This window comes from Gigantopelta aegis, chromosome 15, assembly GCF_016097555.1.
Source record: "Gigantopelta aegis isolate Gae_Host chromosome 15, Gae_host_genome, whole genome shotgun sequence".
In the NCBI taxonomy this organism is placed as follows: Eukaryota; Metazoa; Mollusca; class Gastropoda; order Neomphalida; family Peltospiridae; genus Gigantopelta; species Gigantopelta aegis.
In genome coordinates, this window is record NC_054713.1 from 36,813,128 (window position 1) to 36,836,539 (window position 23,412).

The 23,412-nt window shown below is 41.5% G+C and overlaps 1 protein-coding gene across 1 annotated transcript in view; it reads right to left on the minus strand.

Moving 5' to 3' along the window:
• Nucleotides 1-11,294: 11,294 nt before the first annotated feature.
• Nucleotides 11,295-23,412, minus strand: part of LOC121389802 (metabotropic glutamate receptor 2-like) — a 162,845-nt gene continuing 150,727 nt past the window's right edge. Inside the window, exons 9-10 of the mRNA XM_041521452.1 lie at nucleotides 23,074-23,113; nucleotides 11,295-12,442 (exon numbers count right to left, since the gene is read on the minus strand). Coding sequence (XP_041377386.1) covers nucleotides 11,295-12,442; nucleotides 23,074-23,113 — 1,188 coding nt within the window. The remainder of the gene's footprint in view (nucleotides 12,443-23,073; nucleotides 23,114-23,412) is intronic.

Genomic DNA, 23,412 nt, shown 5'->3' on the forward strand with positions numbered 1-23,412 from the left:
AGAGAGAGAGAGAGAGAGAGAGAGAATATAAAGAGAAAAACAGAAGTCAGACGGAGAGAGAAGAAAGGGAGGTTGGAAGGAAGAGAAATCGAGACAAAAACGGAGGGAAAAACAGACATGCAGTGATACAGAGACAGATAATGGAGAGAGAGAGAGAGAGAGAGAGAGAGAGAGAGAGAGAGAGAGAGAGAGAGAGAGAGAGAGAGAGAGAGAGAGAGAGAGGGACATACAGAGATAATAAGAGGTAGAGAGAAAAAGAGATCTAATGTGAAAGAATGAATGAATGAATGAATGTTTAACGACACCCCAGCACGAAAAATACATCGGCTATTGGGTGTCAAACTATGGTAAATGCAAAAACAATTGATTTATGATCAACATGAATAGAAAAATTCAACAGTTAAATAAAAACACAGTGTAAAGGACTGTGTAAAAATACAAATATCACAGATAGATATAATTAAAAGTTATAATAAAACTCGGTGTCACGTAAAAATTGTAAAATACGTTCTGGATAACGTGAAAGAAAGACGAAGGAAATGTTTTATTTAACGACGCATTCAACACATTTTATTTACGGTTATATGGCGTCGGAAGATTTTAACTGCCGATATTATAGATGACAAAGTGACCCCTCACCCACAAAACAAACAAAACAGTTAATTAGGAAAGCTTTCAACTCTAAATACTGCCAAAGTTCAACCAGACAGAGTTGGGGGTGGGGGGGGGGGGGGGGGGGGGGGGGGGGGGAGATGCCTGCTAGCCTGGTATTTGCGCTTCGTAAAATGTAACGACACCACTAGAGCACATTGATTAATTAATCATCGGCTATTGGATGTCAAACATTTGGTAATTCTGACACGTAGTTACCAGAGGAAACCCGCTACATGTTTCCTAGGGATGTTTTATATGCACTTTCAAACAGACAGGAAAGCACATACCACTACCTTTGACCAGTCGTGGTGCACTGGTTGGAACGAGATTAAACCCAATCAGTTGAATGGATCCACCGAGGTGGTTCGATCCTGCAACACAAGTACCTCGAACCAGCACTCAACAGCCTGAGCTAAATCCTGTCCCTTGCGCTTCGCGTTCAACCGAATAACTACATGGAAACCAATCAATTTGTCAGCGTATATTCTCGTTGCTCGCTGTCGCTTAATACATGTAGCTTTTTTTCCTAATTTTTTCCCTTTCTTTTTTGGTGGACTATATTTAACAAGCTATTTGGCCCGAGTCAGTGGTAATTCCGTAAGATCCGTAAGAGGATTTTCGGATGAAGTCGTCGTCGGAGCGGAAGCCGCATAAGTCATAATATATTAGTTGTAAGTCTAAATTAAAACTGATCTCTATGTTTATATATTATTATTGACAATATCTTTGAGTGGATTATATGCTGGAGACGGAAAGAGAGAGAGAGAGAGAGAGAGAGAGAGAGAGAGAGAGAGAGAGAGAGAGAGAGAGAGAGAGAGAGAGAGAGAGAGAGAGAGAGAGAGAGAGAGAGAGTATAAAGAGAGAGAGAGTATAAAGAGAAAAACAGAATTCAGACGGAGATTGAAGAAAAGGAGGTTGGAAGGAAGAGACATCGAGACAAAAACGGAGAGAAAAACAGACATGCAGCGATAGAGACAGATAATGGAGAGAGAGAGAGAGAGAGAGAGAGAGAGAGAGAGAGAGAGAGAGAGAGAGAGAGGAAAGAGGGACATACAGAGATAATAAGAGGTAGTGAGAAAAAGAGATCTAACGTGAAAGAAGGATGAAGGACATGTTTTATTTAATGTCGCATTCAACACATTTTATTTACGGTTATATGGCGTCGGACATATGGTCAAGGACCATACAGATATTGAGAGAGGAAAGCCGCTGTCGCCACTTCATGGGGTACTCTTTTCGATTAACAGCAAGGGATCTTTTATATGCACCATCCTATAGACAGGATAGCACATCTGATACCACGGCCTTTGATGTACCAGTCGTAGTGCACTGGCTGGAGAGAGAAATAGACAGAAAGAGAGAAAGGGGCAAGGAAGGAAATGATTATTTGTTAAACAACTCATTACAGTTTAAATTACAGCTATTTGACAGAAACGTATAAAACGTCTGTTCTTAAACACAGCCCACACACATCTCAAACAGAACATTTAAGTGCCCAAGTACAGCGTGCTTGAACCATAAATAAAAACCTCCAAACCAAAGTACATGGTATATCGCGGGGTGGAGTTGCACGACCCTATAATTAATCAAAGAGACACACTCAACTTCGGGAAGTCGGTGCCTTTTCATTACAGGTCTATCTGGAATTGCCTCTCTCGCCCCCGAGCACTCGCCCGAACAGGCGCAGAATCACCGTCTGGCCAAACAATCTACTCCGGAAGCGCCACGGACTAACACTACAGACCCTGATTTGCGGTCTGAAGCAACCATTATGATTGATTCCGATGTGGTCCTGACTCGAATAATAAGTTAAACACTTTGCCACAATTTGCGGACCGGTCCGCAGCTCAATGGGTACAATTTGGTCAGTCTCGATCGCTACAATACCACTCTTTAGGTTGTACTATACCAAATAAAATCCAATAAGCGACCATGTTAATGTCTGTGTTTGAAAACACTATATGCAATATATCAACCAAACAATGTCCTATAAATATCAGTACTACAACCCCTACGTCAAAGTATTAACTGAAAAAAGTGGCTCATTTTCAGTATAACCAGATGTTTTTACAACACCCCTAGATTCGCACAAAATTATGAGTACTTTTTTTTTCACAGGTACCCCATACATGTTTCAATCACATGGCTACTTGATACAGTGGTACTAGATGACATACAATTGCATACATTCTTTGCCCAGATGAAACAATTTTTTTTTTTTTTTTTTTTTACAACCAACACAAAACATTTATCTCCAATCACAAGACTTGTGGTGTTAACGTCTATCAAAAGTCGAACTTTGACCCAGCCGGAAGTTATTTGGTTTAGTACTACCACACGAGGTTCCGGCACGTCTATCCCAAGTCCGATCTCAGTCTTTAAAGATACGCAGTTCGGAACCTTTCGGAACACCTCGTCTAGGAAAGGCCTGGAAGTACTAGAGGCGGTCGGGGTAAAGGTGAAAGATCAAAGGATGGGGGTCGTTGGGAGATAATTTTCAGACCAAGTATTAAAGTCACTGACCCTTGTTTTTTTTAACATTACGGGGTATTTTTTATTATTAAACCAAGCCGTTTTTGATAATTCAAATCACACATTACGTAGATTTTATTGTTTGGATTATCCATTTCCATACAACAGAAGTGTTTCTGGTCATCTTGTTGTTTCTAATACCACGAAATGCATGTTTTTTAATTTGTATAACCGCACGTAGTTCTGAGAAGTAACGGTTATGGAGACGAGCCCTAGTCTACGTTTAAAGGATGTTTCTCCGTTTCAGCATCACAGACTCTTGTTTTACTCTATTGTCACTTAGGGGCGGGGCGTTGGCCAGTGGTACAGCGTTCGCTCGATGCGCGGTCGGTGTGGGATCGATCCCCGTCGGTGGGCCCATTGAGCTATTTCTCGTTCCAGCCAGTGCACCACGACTGGTATATCAAAGGCCGTGGTATGTACTACCCTGTCTGTGGGATGGTGCATATAAAAGATCCCTTGCTGCTATTCGGAAAGAGAAGCCCATGAAGTGGCGACAACGGGTTTCCTCTCTCAATATCTGTGTGGTCCTTAACCATATGTCTGACGCCATATAACCGTAAATAAAATGTGTTGAGTGCGTCGTTAAATAAAACATGTCTTTCTATTGTAATTTTTTGTGTGTGTGTGTGTGTGTGTGTGTGTGTGTGTGTGCATTACAACCAAACTTGATTCCCATTTTCATTTTAGGATATGTAAGAAATAGAATAATACATTCGTGTCCGTTAGATACTATTTATCTCGTTTTCGCTCGTTAGATACATTTAAAACTGTGAGATAAATCGTATCTAACGGCACTCATGTATTATTCTCTATGTACATAATATACATAAGTTTGTTTTGTTTAACGACACCACTAGATTTATTAAACATCGGTTATTGGATGTCAAACATTTGGTCATTTGGACATATAGTCTTAGAGAGGAAATCCGCTACATTTTTCCATTAGTAGCAATGGATCTTTTATATGCACCATCCCACAGACAGGATGACACATACCACGGCCTTTGATATATCAGTCATGACGATATGTGCATGGTTCTAATAATTCAAATCCTTCCTCGGTTCACAAATAATTCTAACCCGATTAAATAATCGAAAGCTGATCGATTGGTACAAACTGATTACAACCGATAATCGATTATGCAGTTTTAACTGATACCCATTTCATTTCAACTTATTTTCGTTTTTATATCCAATTAAGGTTCAAGCACGCTTTCCTGGGCACACACCTCAGCTATCTGGGCTGTCTGTCCAGGACAATGGTTTAGTTGTTAGTGGTTATTGAGAAAGAAGAGGGTGTAGTGGTCTTACACCTACCCACTAAGTCGTTAAAACTCGCTCTGGGTGGGAGCCGGTACCGGGCTGCGAACCCAGTACCTACCAGCCTTATGTCCAGTGGCTTAACCACGGCACCACCGAGGCCAGTAACTGATTCTCAACAGTAGTCTGAATCTCCCAAGAGTTTATGAATGAATGAATGAATGAATGAACGAACGAACGAACGGAAGAATGAACGAACGAACGAATGTTTAACGACACCCCAGCACGAAAAATACATCGGCTATTGGGTGTCAAACTATGGTAATGCAAACAAATAAAGTGATGATCAACATCAATACAAAAATTCAAGATTTAAATAAAAACAGTGTAAAGAACTGTGCAAAAATACAAATATCACAGATAGATACCGACTTTTACTCAAAATTTCAATTTTGTGCTGTATTGGCCATTCTCAAAGAGAATGTTACACCCCTGCACCACGGTGAGGTTACAGCACGCGCAGGGGCGAACGAATGAATAAACGTTTAACGACACCCCAGCACACACAAAATCTATCGGTCATTGGGTGCCAGGCAATAGTAAATATATAAAAGAATCGATGATCAACATCAATATAGAGATTTGAAAATTAAGTTAAAAATAATGCTCACCTTTAGGGAACACCTGATATCAACACCCGGGGGTCTTATTGTTATATATTATACAAACAGTGAACGTAAAACACTTCAATGAGATGTCAATGAATTAAAGGGACATTCCTGAATTTGCTGCACATTTTAAGATGTTTTCTGCATAAAATATTAGTGGCTGTATATTAAAAGTGTTTCTGATCGTTCTAATATTTTTTCGTACGAATGAAATTATTTGAAGACCAAATCTAGTTTTGGCTTCTTACAAATATTAAGACGACCAGAAATACATTGAATATACAGACACTGATATTCTAAACAAGAAAATATATTTAATATGTAAGTTTAATCGTAGAAATATTTTATTTTTCGGAAACATCTTACAATGCAGCAAACTCTGGAATGTCCCTTTAAGAATACATCGACTATTGGGGGGTGAGACAATGGTAAGTATATAAACGAATTGACGATCAAAATCAATACATAAAATAAACTCTAAAATTAATTTAGACAATGTTAGCAGCTACGCAAAAGTATAAATATCACAGGTGTATTAAAATTTCGAGTAAAAATCGACATCTCGTAGAAACTTCAAGATAAGTTCAAAGTGAAGTCGAAAGGATTCTATCAGATTTTGTCCATCAAATATATCTTTTCCTCGTCGGTCCAAAATTATTACACTTCACCAAAATGTGGTGAACCGCCAGCGTACATTGCCAGTGTTCACACTGAGGTGAATGATCCTTCTTTAAAATTTATTGAAAGTGTGACGTATGTATGACCGATGCGAGCACGACACAAGATCATTTCATCCTTCCTGCACCGCCTGCATGAGGAATGCCATTCTCCCAGGACTGGCTTGACAGAATGAAGCTTGTTCGTGACCGCACCGTTCCAATCATCTTGTCAAGTTATCAAGTCACAGGTCGCACGTTTGAGGTAGAAGGTCGTATTTTCAATGTGTTACGAACACCATGCAAAAAGATCACGTTGATGGATATACATTTTATGCCCGTTTAATTAAAGGGACAGTGCTGCATTGTAAGATGTTTCCGACTAATAACATATTTCTACGATTAAACTTGCATATTTTCTGGTTATATCAGCGTCTGTATATTCAATGAGTTTCTGGTTGTCTTAATATTTGTAAGAAGCCCAAACTGGATTTTGTCTTTCAGTAAAGAACGAGGACTGCCATTCCAAGACCAAAATATTTCACATATCTTATAAGACTCGTAAAATATTTCATGTATCATACAATAAGACCCGTAAAATATTATGTTTATATCCATTTAAGGTTCAAGCACGCTGTCCAGTTCACGCAACTGGCCTAGACAGAGATTAATGATGCGTGGTTTGTGAAGATAAACAAAAATGTTTTGTTTAACGACACCATTAGATCATATTCATTGGTGATATTTTGTTTAACGACAACACTAGAGCACATTGATTTATTAATCATCGGCTACTGGATGTAAATATTTGGTGAATCTGATTTAAAGTCTTAAAGAGGAAACCCACTACATTTTTCCATTAGTAGCAACGGATCTTTTATAAACACTTTCCCATAGACAGGACGACAAATGCAAACACGTTTGATATACCAGTCGTAGAGCACTAGATTGAACGGGGAAAAACTCAATAGAGGGGTTTCAATACTACGGCCCACGACTAAAACAAACATTAATGTACTTGATTTACGCATTTTTACTATGCTCTACATTCATACATTGAGGAGATATGCTGGTCAGTCGCGGTTCAAGGGCTTGGAGACTCAAAGGTAGATCGGAACTTCAGTGTTTAAAAAATCCAGTTCATTTTAATTAATTTATTTGTTGTGATGTAATACTGTGAAGTCCTCTATTTTCGTGGGCTTAAATTTTCGTAGTTTTGTTAAAAAACTCAATTATTGTTTTATACTTAAATTCGCGGATCGAAAATATAGTATCATAAATTGGCATTATATGTGTTAATGTATTCTATTACCCATATGGTTAAAAATATCTTGGTAAATATCGAAGTGATACGTCCCACAAGAACGCAAAGTGGGACGTAACACTTTTGATGTCATCAATTGGCGCACAACCTTACACGAACGTCAACGAAATGAGATGAGTGATATAAATTAAGATCAATTATGGATAATAAATAGGATATTAAACTCGCTACCATTTCGTATCATGTCTATGTCCCTCGTGAAATAATTTATTTCACTCGGGACATAAACATAACAGGAAATGGAAGCTCGTTTAATATCCTATAAATAGTTTCGTTGTGTTGTTAAATTCGTTGATTACACTCGATCACGTGCTACACGAACATTAGACTACCAGGAACAAACGTGATTTCACAGTAACTTTCCTATGATGGATGTTTCTTTGGAATAAAGTAGGCACCTTTTTAAAGTAAAAACAAACAAACAAACAAAGAAGACAAAGAAACAAACAGAAACAATTGCAGCTTCCTTGTTAATAATGAGATACACCTATAAGTTACATCTATAAGAAAGAAGGAAAAAGAGAAGACAAAGCATAAAACAAATAAAACAAAACAGACATTAAACAAACTTAACAACAAAAACGAAACCGTTGTCTACCTGGAACAGAACTCTGGCGAAATCAGAAGTTGTGTCCACGAACAGTAAATAAAGTGCTGGTCTCTGGTCAGCGCATGCATTGATTTTGACCCTCGCGCGTCAACACTTTTTTTTTTTTAAATTTCCCGCGATAGATATGACGTCGATGTTTGCCGGGCTTTTCTTGCTAGGACATACAACTACATTTGGAGCCAATATCTTTGGACCATTAGCTTTCTTTAATTTCTCTCTAAAACAGGTCCTGTTGTTCTAAATGAGTAGAATGGCTTGTTTTAAGAACATATGCGGCCAAAGTCGAAGTAACAAAAATTGCCGTGGCTATATGGAAAATGTAAAGAAAAAATATTTAGGGTACAAAGGCAAGGGAGGGGGCTAAATGGCCATTGGGGATGGACCAAGGCAGATGATGAGTACCTAAACAAACCCCTAAATATACCCACCTTTTCTGTGCAATCAATGAAACCCCCCAAAAAAAAAAAAAAAACCAAAAAAAAAACCCCGAACTTCTGGAACTTTGGTCTGACCAGAGAGCGACTTGTTTTTATTTTTGCCTACAAAGAAGCTTACACATTTTTCTTTACCCATACCCTAGCCCGAGTACTCTGTAAGAGAGCTAGACGGATGCAATAGGGCTAGGCCTAATAACCGTCGAAATATCCGTCTAGCTCTCTTATAGTCAGAGTACTCGGGCTATGGGTGTGGGTAAAGAAAACAGAAAAAAGAAAAAAAAAGCTCTCTTACAGTCAGAGTAGTGGGGCTACCCACAACCATACTCACTGCAGTCAGTCTGTAGACTGTACGCCATTGAGGAGGACTGCCCAGGGGCGTAGCGTGATCTGGACGTGGGGGAGGGGGGGGGGGGGTTTCGAAAATGAACCAAGTGGACCCTTTTCCTAAAAATATTTGCACCACCACAAACTCCATATGTATAAACCTACATGGTTTAGCTCTGAAAGCGGACCATTTGCTTCAGAGGGGGTGGGGGGTGGGGAGTGTGTGTGTGTGTGTGTGGGGGGGGGGGTCGTCCGAACCTCCCTCCCCCAGCCTACGCCCCTGCTGTCTAAAACTTTAACACAATTAATGGAAATAAAAGTTTGGTATGGCTGTGTTCAAACCCGACCCGATTACCGTCACAGTGCAGTGAGGCGTGTTAAACAATTACTGTCAGACCGGCGCAACGCTCCTCGATCTGTCGCCGATAACCGGCTTCATTGAGCACGATGAAACGATCACGTGAGCCCAGCCACCACTCGACAGCCAATACAGACCACATGCATGAATACAAACGATTGAATAAAGCCCGTGCACGACATGTCTTAGACAAATATCCGCGAGTCAAATGAGTCCATATCAGAAAAAAAAAAGAAAGAAGAGTCCAGACTCCAAAAGCCGATTTGATGTCAGAGTCTTTAGATAAGATGAAAACCAAAACAACTTTGGCGTGCTGGTGGTTAAAAGTACTTTGTGCTCGAAATGGATTTTTTTTTTCATTTTTTTTCCGCCAAAGAAAATTGACAACAGTCTGCGTTAGTTTACTCGCCAGTAATATACCAAAGAAAGGATCTGTCCTTTAAAGGAACAGTCCCTAGTTTCAACCCGTGAAAATTAACACTAAGTTTAGTTAATCTACAAACCTGTAACACATTTGGATAAAGTTACAATTGAGTGAAACCTGAGTCTGTGACTTTAAAATGGTGAAATACCCTCTAAAAACGGACTAACACTCGACTCCATAACTGTTACTTCTCAGACGCACGTGCGTTGTTTTTAAAAATATGAGAAATGCATTTTATGATATTAAAAAAACCATGATGACCAAAGACACTTCGAATGTACGGAAATTGGTAATCTAAACCATAAAATCAAAGTAAAGTATGATTTCAGTTATCAAAAACGGCTATACCTAAAAAATATACCTTAGTGTTTAAAAACTAGGGTATGTTCCTTTAATATGTTTATAATAGAGGCCATAACGTAAATGACGATTATAAATCTATTGACATATTGAATAAATATCCACACAAGACAGATATCAGAAGAAGTTACGATAGTCGTGAAGTTATGTCGAGACAGAAAGAAAGAATGAATGAATGAATGAATGAATGAATGTTTAACGACACCCCAGTACGAAATGAATGAATGAACAGAGAGAAAGAGATACAGTGAAATCTGACCATCTGTAAACCGGAACTCCTCATAACCGGACATTTTTCGCGGCGCCTTATTAAATAGCTTTACAGAAGAGAACCTCTCTAAACGGATACCTCTTTTAACAGGACATTTTAGTTGGTCCCAAGTGTGTCCGGTTTAGAGGAGTTTCACTGTATATAGAGATACAGATACAGAAACAGACACCGGGGAGGACGGAGGGGGAGGACGGAGGGGGAGCTGTGCCCACAATTTGAGGACGAAAATGTACGTTTTATTGTCTTACTCTGTATAAAAAAATAAAAAATATGTGGCTTGTCTCCCCCGTCACCCACTAGAGACTTTGTCCTCCTCTCCAGTAGAGGTTGTGCCCCCCCCCCCCCCCCCTCCATCTCCACCCACTCCCAGCTCTATTCGTTCCTACGGGTCTGGTAAGATAAATGACGATTATGAATATGCTATTTACATACTGAATACCGTATCAATGCATAAGACTAATTTCAAAAGAAATTACAAAAAGAGACAGAGAGAAACAGAGATACATAGAGAAATACAAATACAGAGATAGAAAGAAGAAGAAGTGTTTTTGTTTAACGACACCTCTACAGGACATTGATTTATTAATAATCGGTCATTGGATGTCAAACATTTGCTAATTCTGACGTATAGTCTTAAAGAGGAAACCCGCTACGTGTCCATTAGCAGTAATGGATCTTTTATACGCACCATCCCACAAACAGGATAGCACATACCACGGCCTTTGCTATGCAAGTCGTGATACAGAGATAGATTCAGACTTATAAGTTAGCGTCGTTCATCAACATCGTTAGAGCGCATTGATTTATTAATCATCAGCTATTTGCTATAATTAGATGTCAATCAACGAGTAATTCTGACAAGTGATCGTCAGGGGAAGCCCGCTACATGTTTCTATTAGTAGCAAGGTATCCTTTATATGCACGTTTCCACAGGCAGGACAGCACATACCACGAATTTTGATATACCAGTCATGGTGCACTGGTTGGGACGGACACAGCGGCTATTACTACCGAAAAGCAGCAAAGGGCCTTTTCCCCCTATGAACTTTCACCAAGACAGGGCAGTACATACCATGCATAGTCATTGGGCATTGGATTTTCGATGCGGGAAATTCGAGTCCATTGAGGAAAATCGATCCTTCGACCATTCGCACCTCAGACGAACTCCTACCACTGAGATACATCAAACTGACTGAGACAAAGATCAATTTAATTCAAACGAAAACAAAAAATGAAAAAGAAAAAAATAATTTTTAAAATCTGATATTACACTAGATTGATGACCCTAAGTATGAACATAACTAAAAAAAAAATAATAAAAAAATAATAAAATCAAATCAAAACAATAAAAAAAAATACGCTTGTTTAGAAGACAAAACTTACACCTACAACGGGTTTTTTTTCTAACCAAGGTCACAGTGCCGTGGCCGATGATAGGTCAAGGTCATCAAACATACCGTCAGATTGCGTACCAGAATCAACTCTGAGCGCTGATGACGCGTTGTTGAGCTTGTTCGACAGAGCCGATTTGGCGACCATGCTCTGGCGCACGTTCCGCTCGGGGTGCAGTATGATGATGTACAGTTTCGGCGCGAACATACAGATAAGGACCACGGTGGCACTGAGGCTGATGGAGAAGCACATGGTGGCCTGCCTCATCTCGATGTTGCTGGCCGTCGTGAAGTAGATGACGACGAATGCCAGCCAGATGATGCAGGTCGTGTACATGGTGAAGCCGATGTACTTGGACTCGTTAAACGCTTCGGGAATCTTGCGAGTCAACACGGCGTACACGGTGCACACCACCACCAGCAGGATGGGGTAGCTGAAGCCGATCATGTACGAGCTGCCCAGGGCCGCCCTGCACACCAGCTGGTGATCGTCCCTGTTCGCATAGTAGGACATCGCCTCCGGCGGACGTATGAGAAGCCACACGAGCCCAATGAGCAATTGGATACCTACTAGAGCACCGCATATGATTAGCTGAGACTCCGGGCTTATGAACTTCGGTCGCTTGACCGTGCGTTTCCCGGCCCTAAATATCCTTGAGATCCTGTTGGTTTTCGTTAGAATGGCGGAGTAGCATATAGAGAAGCACAAGCCCATGCCCATCTTCAGCATCCCGCACAGCACGAGCGAGGGTCTGGACACGAGAGCGAAAGTGACTCCGTAACACAGCATTATTCCCGCGAGGAGAACGAAACTGAGTTCCCGACCCGAGGCCTTCACGACCGGAGTATCCTTGTACACGACGAACACGAACATGACGAGACTGGACGCGCAGACGCCCAGGGAGGCGAACGCCATGGCCCCGATCGCGATTCCGTTTGCGTAGTTCAGATAGCGTTTCGGGATCTCGATGCAGTGGGTCTTGGTAAAGGCCGGAAGCGTTCCCATCGGGCACTCCACGCATGCGTTCTTCGTCGGAAGGTATTCGTACGCGTTGCACGCCTCGCAAGTCCAGCAGCAAGGGTTGCCTAGGAACGGTTTTCTTCGTTCGTAGAACTTGCACGGTTTGTTGCACATAGATGATGGGTGTTCCGGTTCTTCCTGGCGGAACACTAACGGAGATATCTGAAATAGAAATTGAAAAAAAGAAAGAATTAAACTTTAAAGAGATTGTCTTGAGTTTCTTGTTATTGTGAAGATGTTGCCGACTAACAGGAAAGGAAATGAAATGTTTTATTTAACGACGCACTCAACACATTTTATTTACTGTTATATGGCGTCAGACATATGGTTAAGGACCACACAGATATTGGGAGAGGAAACCCGCTCTCGCAAATTCATGGGCTACTCTTTTCGATTAACAGCAAGGGATCGTTTATATGTACCATCCCACAGACAGGATGGCACATACCACGGCCTTTGATATACCAGTCATGGTGCACTGGCTGGAACGAGAAATAGCGCAATGGGCCCACCGACGGGGATCGATCCCAGACTGACCGTGCAGCAAGCCAGCGATGTACCACTGAGCTAAGTTCCGACCCTGGCAGATCAAATTCAGTTTGGGCTGCTTACAAACATTAGGACGACAAGAAACACATTGACACTGATATTCAAAACAAGAAAAAATATTTAGTATGCAATTTTAGTAGTTGAAAGATTTTATTGGTCGGAAACAGTTTACCATGGCAGCACTCAGGGCAGTCTGTTTAAAGAGACATTCGTGAGTTTGCTCCATTGTAAGATGTTTCCGACTAATAAAATACTTCTACGATTAAACTTACATATTAAATATATTTTCTTGTTTAGAATATCAGTGTCTGTATATTCAATGTGTTCCTTGTCATCTCAATATTTGCAAGAAGCCCAAACTGGATTTTGTACGTACGAAAAAATAATTTTTAGGAAATAAAATGAAATTTAACCTTGTACAAATATTAGAACGATCAGAAACACGTTTAATATACATCCACTAATATTTTATGCAGAAAAATATATATTTGATATGTATTTTACAATCGTTAAAAAGTCTCTGTTAGTCGATAAAATCTTAAAGATTGCAGCAAACTCAGGAATGTCCCTTTAAGGACTGGTGTTAGTATAAATGTCTCATAGTGGCATAGCTAATGGGGATTTCTCTTACTATTCAATTACTACAGCGGTGGATTCTTAACATAGTACGTCTCCGGTTCGAATCTCCTCAGAGGATGTTGATTTATCTCCTACCCTGACCTAATGGGATTCGAGTGTCCAGCCAAATGAGCAAATAGGGAAATTCCCACTAGCTACTGCCAATACCAGTACTTTATGCCAACACTGCTACACATATTATATGGAAATGTAAAGCACAACGTTTGTTAGATTTGGCTCGTTGAAGGCTATGTGTGCGAAACAGCTTTAAAATTACTGTGCATTCAGAACAAAGGTGTGTGCCCTTCCTTAGTAACGTTTAAAGTCATTGACTATCCCATGTTCCACCGGCCTCGGTGGCGTTATGGTTAGGCCATCAGTCTACAGGCTGGTAGGTACTGGGTTCGGATCCCAGTCGAGGCATGGGAATTTTAATCCAAATACCGACTCCAAATCCTGAGTGAGTGCTCCGCAAAGCTCAATGGGTAGGTGTAAACCACTTGCACCGACCAGTGATCCATAACTGGTTCAACAAAGGCCATGGTTTGTGCTATCCTGCCTGTGGGAAGTGCAAATAAAAGATCCCTTGCTGCTAATCGGAGTAGCCCATGTAGTGGCGACAGCGGGTTTCCTCTCTCAAAATCTGTGTGGTCCTTAACCATATGTCTATGTGTTGAGTGCGTCGTTAAATAAAACATTTTTTTTTCTATCCCATGTTCCCGAGGTACGTACCTTTTTATTTGGTATAAAATCCACTTATAGCTATTACACACACCAGCGCAAGAATCACTTTGGATTTGTCAAAATTGATTTGGGGAAAATGTCATTAAAAGACTGCTTGCTGCTAATTGATAAGTGTAGCCAATGTGGAGGAAGGAAGGACGGAAATGTTTTATTTAACGACGCACTCACATTTGATTTACGGTTATATGGCGTCGGACATACGGTTAAGGACCACACATATATTGAGAGAGAAAACCCGCTGTCGCCACTTTATGGGCTACTGTTTTCCATTAGTAGCAAGGGATCTTTTATATGCACCATCCCACAGACAGGATAGTACATACCACGGCCTTTGATATACCAGTCGTAGTGCACTGGCTATAACGTGGAGGTAACAGAATTGAGTGGGAGCCGGAACCTGGATGCGAACTCAGTATCTACTGCCCTTAAATACAATGGCTTAATCACTACACCACAGCACCTCAGTGTACGCTGACGACCGGCCTCAGTGGCGTCGCGGTTAGGCCATCGGTCTATAGGCTGGTAGGTACTGGGTTCGGATCCCAGTCGAGGCATGGGATTTTTAATCCAGATACCAACTCCAAACCCTGAGTGAGTGCTCCGCAAGGCTCAATGGGTAGGTGTAAACCACTTGCACCGACCAGTGATCCATAACTGGTTCAACAAAGGCCATGGTTTGTGCTATCCTGTCTGTGGGAAGCGCAAATAAAAGATCCCTTGCTGCCTGTCGTAAAAGAGTAGCCTATGTGGCGACAGCAGGTTTCCTCTAAAAAACAGTGTCAGAATGACCATATGTTTGACGTCCAATAGCCGATGATAAGATAAAAAAATCAATGTGCTCTAGTGGCGTCGTTAAATAAAACAAACTTTACTTTGTACGCTGATGGTACGCCAGATTTTGGTGGAGTGTCCTCATCTCAAAGAAACTCGGAAAGATATATTTGGACAAACAAATGTGATGAAATCATTTCGATTCTATCCAGAATTTGTATTACAATTTTTACGCGATACTGACTTTTAATCTAAATTTTAATTTTATATATCTGTGATATTAATATTTGTTGCACAGTTCTTTACACTGTGTTTTAATTTAACTGTTTAATTTTTAAATTGATGTTGATCGTCACATTATTTTTGCATTTACCATAGTTTGACACCCAATAGCCGATGTATTTTTCGTGCTGGGGTGTCGTTAAACATTCATTCATTCATTCACTACACCACAGAGGTCCATTAAGCCAGGGTTTTTTTTTACTGAATGCCCTTTATACATTGATAAAAACTTTGTTTTCGTGCACGCTGTCCTGGGACAGTACCGGGATGCGAACCCAGTACCTACCAACCTTATGTTCGATGGCTTAATCACTACATCGCCGATGTCGATTAAACCACTTTCATACTTAATGCCCTTTATACACTTATAAACGCAAAAAGATTTACCATTATACGCTGTAATTGACCTCATTGCATCCACTTTCACTAACTTAATAACGTCAAGCATTTTGGGTCGAGTTTACAAAGCCTTTATTTGTTCTTTCCGCCAGCAACTACATACATTTACATTACTTAAAACACCTACGATTACGAAACAAAAACAAAACCAGGCTACATAAATTCGGCCATTTATATTTGATGTTGACAACAACAAGCAGGATATGATCACGATGTAGCTGGTTCAATACACTTTTTTTTCCCGAACAAATTAAATACATATATTTTGAGACAATATTTTGTGAGCCATTTTGGCTTAATCAACTATCCGTGCTTCCATACCTTTAAATACCAATTCATTTCAAATTGCATTTCTGATGCTCCAATTCATCACGCGTAAACGACTGAAGCTATCTGCGCATGCCCGAGAGGGGGATCTATTTTTGTCGCCTAATGAAAGCATCGTTTTCCCCCACGTAGTTTTGTTGGCTGATTATGTTCTGTAATACTTTCTTGGTAAGACGCGGCTTTCTTTTCATTGGCTTAATATCTTCATCAATATTTCTATGCTGTGTGGTATTGATCCGTGCGACTTTTAAACAGGGACAAACCAAGTATTGGCCAGCCGTGTAAAAAAAGAAAAAAAAAGTGAGTGGAGTGAAACCAATGAGTGAAATTGTGATAAATGAAATTGTCAAATCAGTCAATAGTGCAGGATGGTTTTTTTTTTTTTTTTTTTTTTTTTTAAACGATAGGGAAAGCTGATGTTCCAGAATGTATCTTAAAGTATCTACACCGCTACAACAAAATCCAACCCTACACACGCCCTCAATTCCCCCCCCCCCAAAAAAAAAAAAAAAAAACCCCACCCCAAATAAAAAAAATAAAAAAAAGAAGACATTTTTCATTACCAGCAAGGAACATTTTATCTTTTATGTACACTTTTCCAGTTGTTGTTTTTTGTTTTGTTTTCTATTTGTTTTTAGTTTTTAGTTAAAGTTTGTTTTTGTTTCACAACCGTACTAGAACACATTGATTTCTTAATCATCGGCTATTACATTTAGCCCTTTTTTTCATTTCACTGTTTTTGATAAAGCAGTCGTGGTGCACTGACTGGAACACGAAATAGTCCAGTGGGCCCACTGACTGGAACACGAAATAGCCCAATGGGCCCACTGACTGGAACACGAAATAGCCCAATGGGCCCACTGACTGGAACACGAAATAGCCCAATGGGCCCACTGACTGGAACACGAAATAGCCCAATGGGCCCACTGACGGGAACACGAAATAGCCCAATGGGCCCACTGACTGGAACACGAAATAGCCCAATGGGCCCACTGACGGGGATCGATCCTACACCAACTAATATGCTAGTTAATATACTTTGCCCTTCAATTTTCCATTTAAAAGAAGGGAGGAAGGAAAGAAATGTTTTATTTAACGACGCACTCAACACATTTTATTTACGGTTATATTTGCGTCGGACATATGGTTAAGGACCACACAGATATTGAGAGAAGAAACCCGTTGTCTCTACTTCATGGGCTACTCTTTTCGATTAGCAGCAAAGGATCTTTTATATGCACCATCCTTCAGACAAGATAGTACATATCACGGCCTTTGCTACACCAGTTGTGGAGCACTGGCTGGAACGACAAATAGCCCAATGAGTCCACCGACGGGGATCGATCCTAAACAGACCGCGCATCAAGCGAACGCTTTACCACTGGGCTACGTCCCGCCCCTCGGTTATATGGCGTCAGACATATGGTTAAGGACCACACAGATATTGAGAGAGGAAACCCGCTGTAGCCACTTCATGGGCTACTCTTTTCGATTACCAGCTAGGCATTTTTTTATATGCACCATCCCACAGACAGAATAACACATACCACGGCCTTTGATATAGCAATCGTGGTGCACTGGCTGAAGCGAGAAATAGTCCAATGGGCCCACCGACGGGGATCGACAGACCGACCACGCATCAAGCGGACGCTTTACCACTGGGCTACGTCCCGCTCCCCCCCCCCCCCCCCATATAAAAGATGACATATGATGATGATGATGATAGTAATGATGATGGTGGTGGTGATCGTGATGATGATGAATAAGTGTGATAATTGTGATGGTGGTGTAGGTTGTGACGAAGATGGAAATAATGCTAAAGCTGCTGCTCATGGTCATCATAGTATTGGTGGTAATGATGATGATGATGATGATGATGATGATGATGATGTTGATTTTGATACTAGTGGTGAAGAAGATGATGAAGAAGGAGACGGTTGTGATGATTATTATTATCATGGTTGCTGTGGTTGTCATGTCGAAGGTAGCAATGATGACGACGACGATGATGATGATGATGATGCTGTTGATGATTGTGATGATGATGATGCCGTTGATGATTGTGATGATGATGCTGTTGATGATGGTGATGATTGTGATGATGATGCTGTTGATGCTGTTGATGCTGTTGATGATGATGATGCTGTTGATGCTGGTGATGATGGTAATGATGATAGTCATGATGATGATTATGATCATGATTATGATGTTGATGTGATGCTAGCTGAACCCAAAACTGAGATAATAATAACAGCACTTATACTAATGCACACTATTTACGATATTGCCTGAAATCAGTTTCCTTGACTTTTTTTTCTTTCAAATGTCGGTCAAACCGCGACACGTTTAGGTCCTGTATTTTCGGAATGATGGCGACCCAATACAACTGGACTGGAGAGATCAGTTTCCAAGTGGACCTATCACGACTAATCCTGTTCGCCATTCCACGGGCAATCTCTTTATTGAATTACACACCACACGACTGTCACACGAAAAGGCAGCAACCGGAACTTGCAATAAATTGACTAAATTGTATTAAATCATGACATTGATTTTTTCCTCGGGCTTTGCCATTTCCTCGGAGCCATCCATTCATTATTATCATTTGCCGCGACAAAAAAGGAAATACTATAATGAAAAATAACAAGGCTGGGAGTTTTTATATTTTTTTTAGCCACGGGTACATCTACATTGCCATATTAAGGCCCAAAACACACTGGGTCTGGATCTTGGTCTGGGTCTGGGTCTGGGTCTGGCGAGTATGGTACCAGTCCAAAATGAAACGCATTGAATCGAATGTGACAAAACACACAGCGTCTGTGCTGGCGTGAACTACAGATCTGACAACAGACGTCATTGAACATGCGCTATATTTTCACACTATCAGACTGGCAGCTGCGCAATGTTCGAGCCTTATTTTTTAAATTCAGTTTTCTTAATAAATAACAGGAAAGATATAATTATATTAAGCAATGTTGAATAATCGTAATTATTGTTGATGTTTACAGAAGAAAATATGTCGAAAGATATGAACGCAGACAGTTATATTGATAACAGGTAATAGTTACAAACCCAGATGTCAAAACACACCAGACGTGGCCCCAGCTTCGGTGTGTTTTCGGCCTTAGTTTGACGAACGCAGGTCAGGTCAGGTGATAGGGTTTTACGTGCACATTCAGAACAAGCTGTTGTAGCGCACGCCTGTCGTGGGCACAAGAGCCGGCCTTGGCCGGCTCCTCCGTCCATGACAGGAAAGGTGGGGGGATGGGAGAGGAGGGACCGCCTGCACTGACAGGTGCAAGGGAGCACCAGCAGCCCGATCAAATCGGTAGCAGGCGGGTGGGGGTGGTGGTGGTGCTATGGAATTTGAATGGAGCAGTTAAATGCCAAAGAGAAACGGGTGCGCAATTTTGATTGAGGGAATTTGGCGCAATTTTGAACGGTCGGTCGAAAGGTAAATGGCCGAGCTAATATAGGTTTTGATATTAGTGAATCGAGAGTAGCTCGTTAATTTTAGACCTCTACGATGCTGTGGTGTCTCCCTAGGTTGCCCATAGGGCCCTTGACGAACGCTGACCTCAGCTATATATACTCTTCAAAAGGAGAAACGCAAAACCACATTGTCGTAACATTTGGAGAATTGATTTAATTATTGAATGGTGAGTCCGATAATTACCAAATGTTGCAGGATTGTTCACAATTCACTCTAGTCCATTGTGAGTAAGTGATAGGACACACCACCAAGGTCAAGGTCATCTGGAGTCAATACCGGGTGTGGCCTCTGCGTGTGTTGACAACTGCCTGGCACCGCCTGCCCATTGAAGCAACCAGAGTACGGATGACGTCCCGGGGGATGGTGGCCCACTCGGCCTGCAAGGCTGCTGCCAGCTCTGGCAGGGTCTGGGGCTGTGGTTGTCGCTGTCGGAGGCGTCGGTCCAACTCGTCCCATAGATGCTCAATTGGGTTCAAATCCGGTGATATCGATGGCCAAGGAAGGACATTAATGTTGTTGTTCTGTAGGAAAGCCGTTGTGAGACGTGCTGTGTGAGGCCTGGCGTTGTCATGTTGGAACACTGCGTTGGCGTTGGCCATAACTGGAACGATGTGTGGCCGGAGGATCTGGTCAATGTAGCCCTGTGCATTCAGGTTGCCCTGCACGTGGACCAGGTCAGTTCTGCCAGTGTGTGAGATGGCTGCCCACACCATGACACTACCCCCGCCGAATCTGTCCACTTCCTGCACGCAGTTTGCCGCATAACGTTCACCACGACGCCTATACACGCGACATCTTCCATCATGACGTCGGAGCAGAAATCGGGACTCGTCACTGAACCACACCTGTCTCCATCGCAGTTGAGGCCATTATGAATCTGGCACCACTGCAGTCGAAGTCGACGGTGTTGTGGTGTTAAGATGACACCTCGAACTGGACGTCTGGCACGAATTCCTACCTCACGTAGGCGGTTCCGTACGGTCTGGTCGGATATCCTGCGCAAACCTGGTATTGCTGCGGCTGTGGAGGTGGCAGTAGTCAATCGTTCCCGAAGGTGGCGTACCCGGATGTAGCGGTCCTGCCCGGGGGTAGTGACCCGTGGTCGACCGGATCTAGGGAGGTCACGTGTTGATCCATGTTGCTGGTAACGGTCCCACAGTCTGGAGATGGTGCTTGGGGACACATGGAATGCCCTGGCAACGGCCGTTCTGGATTCGCCTGCGTCTAGTCGGCCGATGGCATTGTTTCTCTGCGGTTCACTGAGACGTGGCATGTCCTGGATTGTCAACTATCGGCCAGATACAGAGGCCAGGCAAGCGAACACCCTGCACTTTTATACTGTCGGTGTTCATGTTGCACGTGCAGACAACGCACGTGCAGTGGTGACATGGTTTGCACGTGGCTGCGTTTTTGCGAATATTCACATTTTGGAACTTTATTGTACAGTAGCTGCGTTTTATCGAATGTAACCGTGGGAATGTGTTTGGGACATGCAATGACCTTATATTCACAAAGCATGAACCGGTAGGAAACATAAAATCGGAGTTATAACCCATTTGTACCCTTTTGCGTTTCTTTTTTTGAAGAGTATATATAGACGGGTCGCCAAGGGTGACTGCGTACAGTGGCTTAACGGAGGGGGGGGGGGGGTAGGGATTGGCACGGGGGCAATGCCCCCCAATCAAACCTACTGTATTAAATTTTATAAAATCATACATACATACATAGTGTGGACTGGCCCCAATAGTGCGTTGCCCCCCCCCCCCCCCAATATAAAACAGTGACTGGGTATATATATATTTTTTTCGGTTTTCGCCTAAATTGATAGAATGTATTTTACAGTTATTGTGTATTGTTTCAAAGGTTGAGTCGTGTAAGATCACAGAATGTATTTCACAGTTTTTATTGTGTATTGTTTCAAAGGTGGGTTCGCTTAAGATAGGTAGCGTGTATTTCACAGTTTTTATTGTGTATTGTTTTAAAGGTGGTGTCGCCTTCGATGACAGGGTGAGCGCAGGGCGGGCAATTTATCACTGGGCAATGTCCCGCCCCTAACGACACCACTAGAGCACAATGATTAATCAATAATAGGTTTTTGTATGTCAAACATTTGGTAATTCTGACACGTAGTGTTTAGAGGAAAGCCGCAACATTTGTTTCTACATCAGCAGCAATGGATTTTTATATGCTCTTTTTGAAAGACAAGGTAGTAGATACGCACTTTGATATACTGGTTGGAATGGGAAAACAAACCAATTAGAGAATGGGTCTACCAAATAGCTGTAGTGTAAAATCTGTTATAGCAGGGACGTCGCAAATGGTACGGCCGCTAGGGCATGGCTGTACCACTTTTTAAAAAACGTTTTGTGTGTGTTACATTTGTTGTATCTGTGAAAAGCTCATTCACAGGTGAATTTGAAAGGAGAGTCTGACAACCTCGAGCCGTAGCACTAATTTTTTTTTTACACTGTTCCTCCCCTGGTTATAGTGTCGTTAAACAAATATACCTTTCCAAAATGTCGCAAAATTCTGTATATCCGAGGTTTGATTCGAGAAATCGGCCGAGGAATTGCGAGTTTAAAAAAAAAGAAAAAAAAAGAAAAAAAAGAAAGAAATAACAGTACGAATGACGTCACGTCTCGGTATTAGAGTGCGGTTATGTCGCAGAAGCGAGTTAAGGCTCTAAGTGACACATTACTGGCAGTTTATTGCCTAGTTGGAGCTAATATTTTCGTATTTTAGGTGTCTGGTGTGGCGTTTTATGCCCTGACATTACTTCCGAGAAAGTGAAATGCGTTCGTCCTCCGCACACGACCACGGTTTAGGAGTTTGGTTAAAGGGGTTTAACATGCAACGATTCTAAGTTAATAGCCGGGATCCTTGTCTTAACGAATTGACAAGCGAGTTATAAGTAGCACGAAAATCAATATTGCATTTGTGAGCACAGCGTAACTTTGGTCATTTATTTAATTTGGGCTTCATAATGATGGATAATGATAAACAATGACACAAGCGGCATGTAATTCTGGCGAATTTTTTTTACTGTTTTGTTTTTAGCTCTTGTTTTTCTACTGGTGTTATATATGAACACTTGGTTGAGAGAGAGAGAGAGAGAGAGAGAGAGAGAGAGAGAGAGAGAGAGAGAGAGAGAGAGAGAGAGAGAGAGACTGATAGACACAGAGAGATAGAGACAGAGAGAGAGAGAGAGAGACAGAGACAGACAAATTCACAGAAAGACAAAAAAAGAAGAAGAAAAAAAAGAAGAGAAATACAGAGAGAGAGAGGGGGTAACTTGTTTCTACCATAAATCACCAAGCGGTCTTTTATATGTACTTGGCCGTAAACAAGATAGTACATACCACGGCCTTTGGTGTACCTGCACCACACTCACACCCGCAACAGAAAGGCAAAATAGATACACCCATGGCCCATATTTTCGAAGCTTAGCGCTATGATATCGTAACACCGTCGTAGGTTATGCGGCGAGTGTCGTAGTGACGTCATAGCTTACGATCGTTTTACGGCATAGTAGCGCTAAGATAATTGTAGCCTGACCCGTAGAAAGCGGGAGTTTTGGGAGGCACAGCCCAGCATCACTATCCACCATCCAACTTGAGGAGAAGATGTACCTTGTTTTCTTCTTCTAACCTATATAAATGAAGATAAAACTCTGGCTTGTGATTCACCCCCTCTATCTAGAAATCGTGCCCCAAATTTCAGATACCTTTCCTAAGGGCCTGAAAATAACCTATAGTAAGTCTTATCCTCCTGCATTTTTTGTTTGTTTGTAAATAATGTTAGTTTGGTTTGACGTAAGAAGAAACGTAAAAGTGTTTTGAAAATAAATAAATAAAAAACACAGCCTATTTTTGTGTGCTATTTGGAAATCAATCTGCTCAGAAATAGATATGTATGATATGAAAAAAGGCGTTCCCT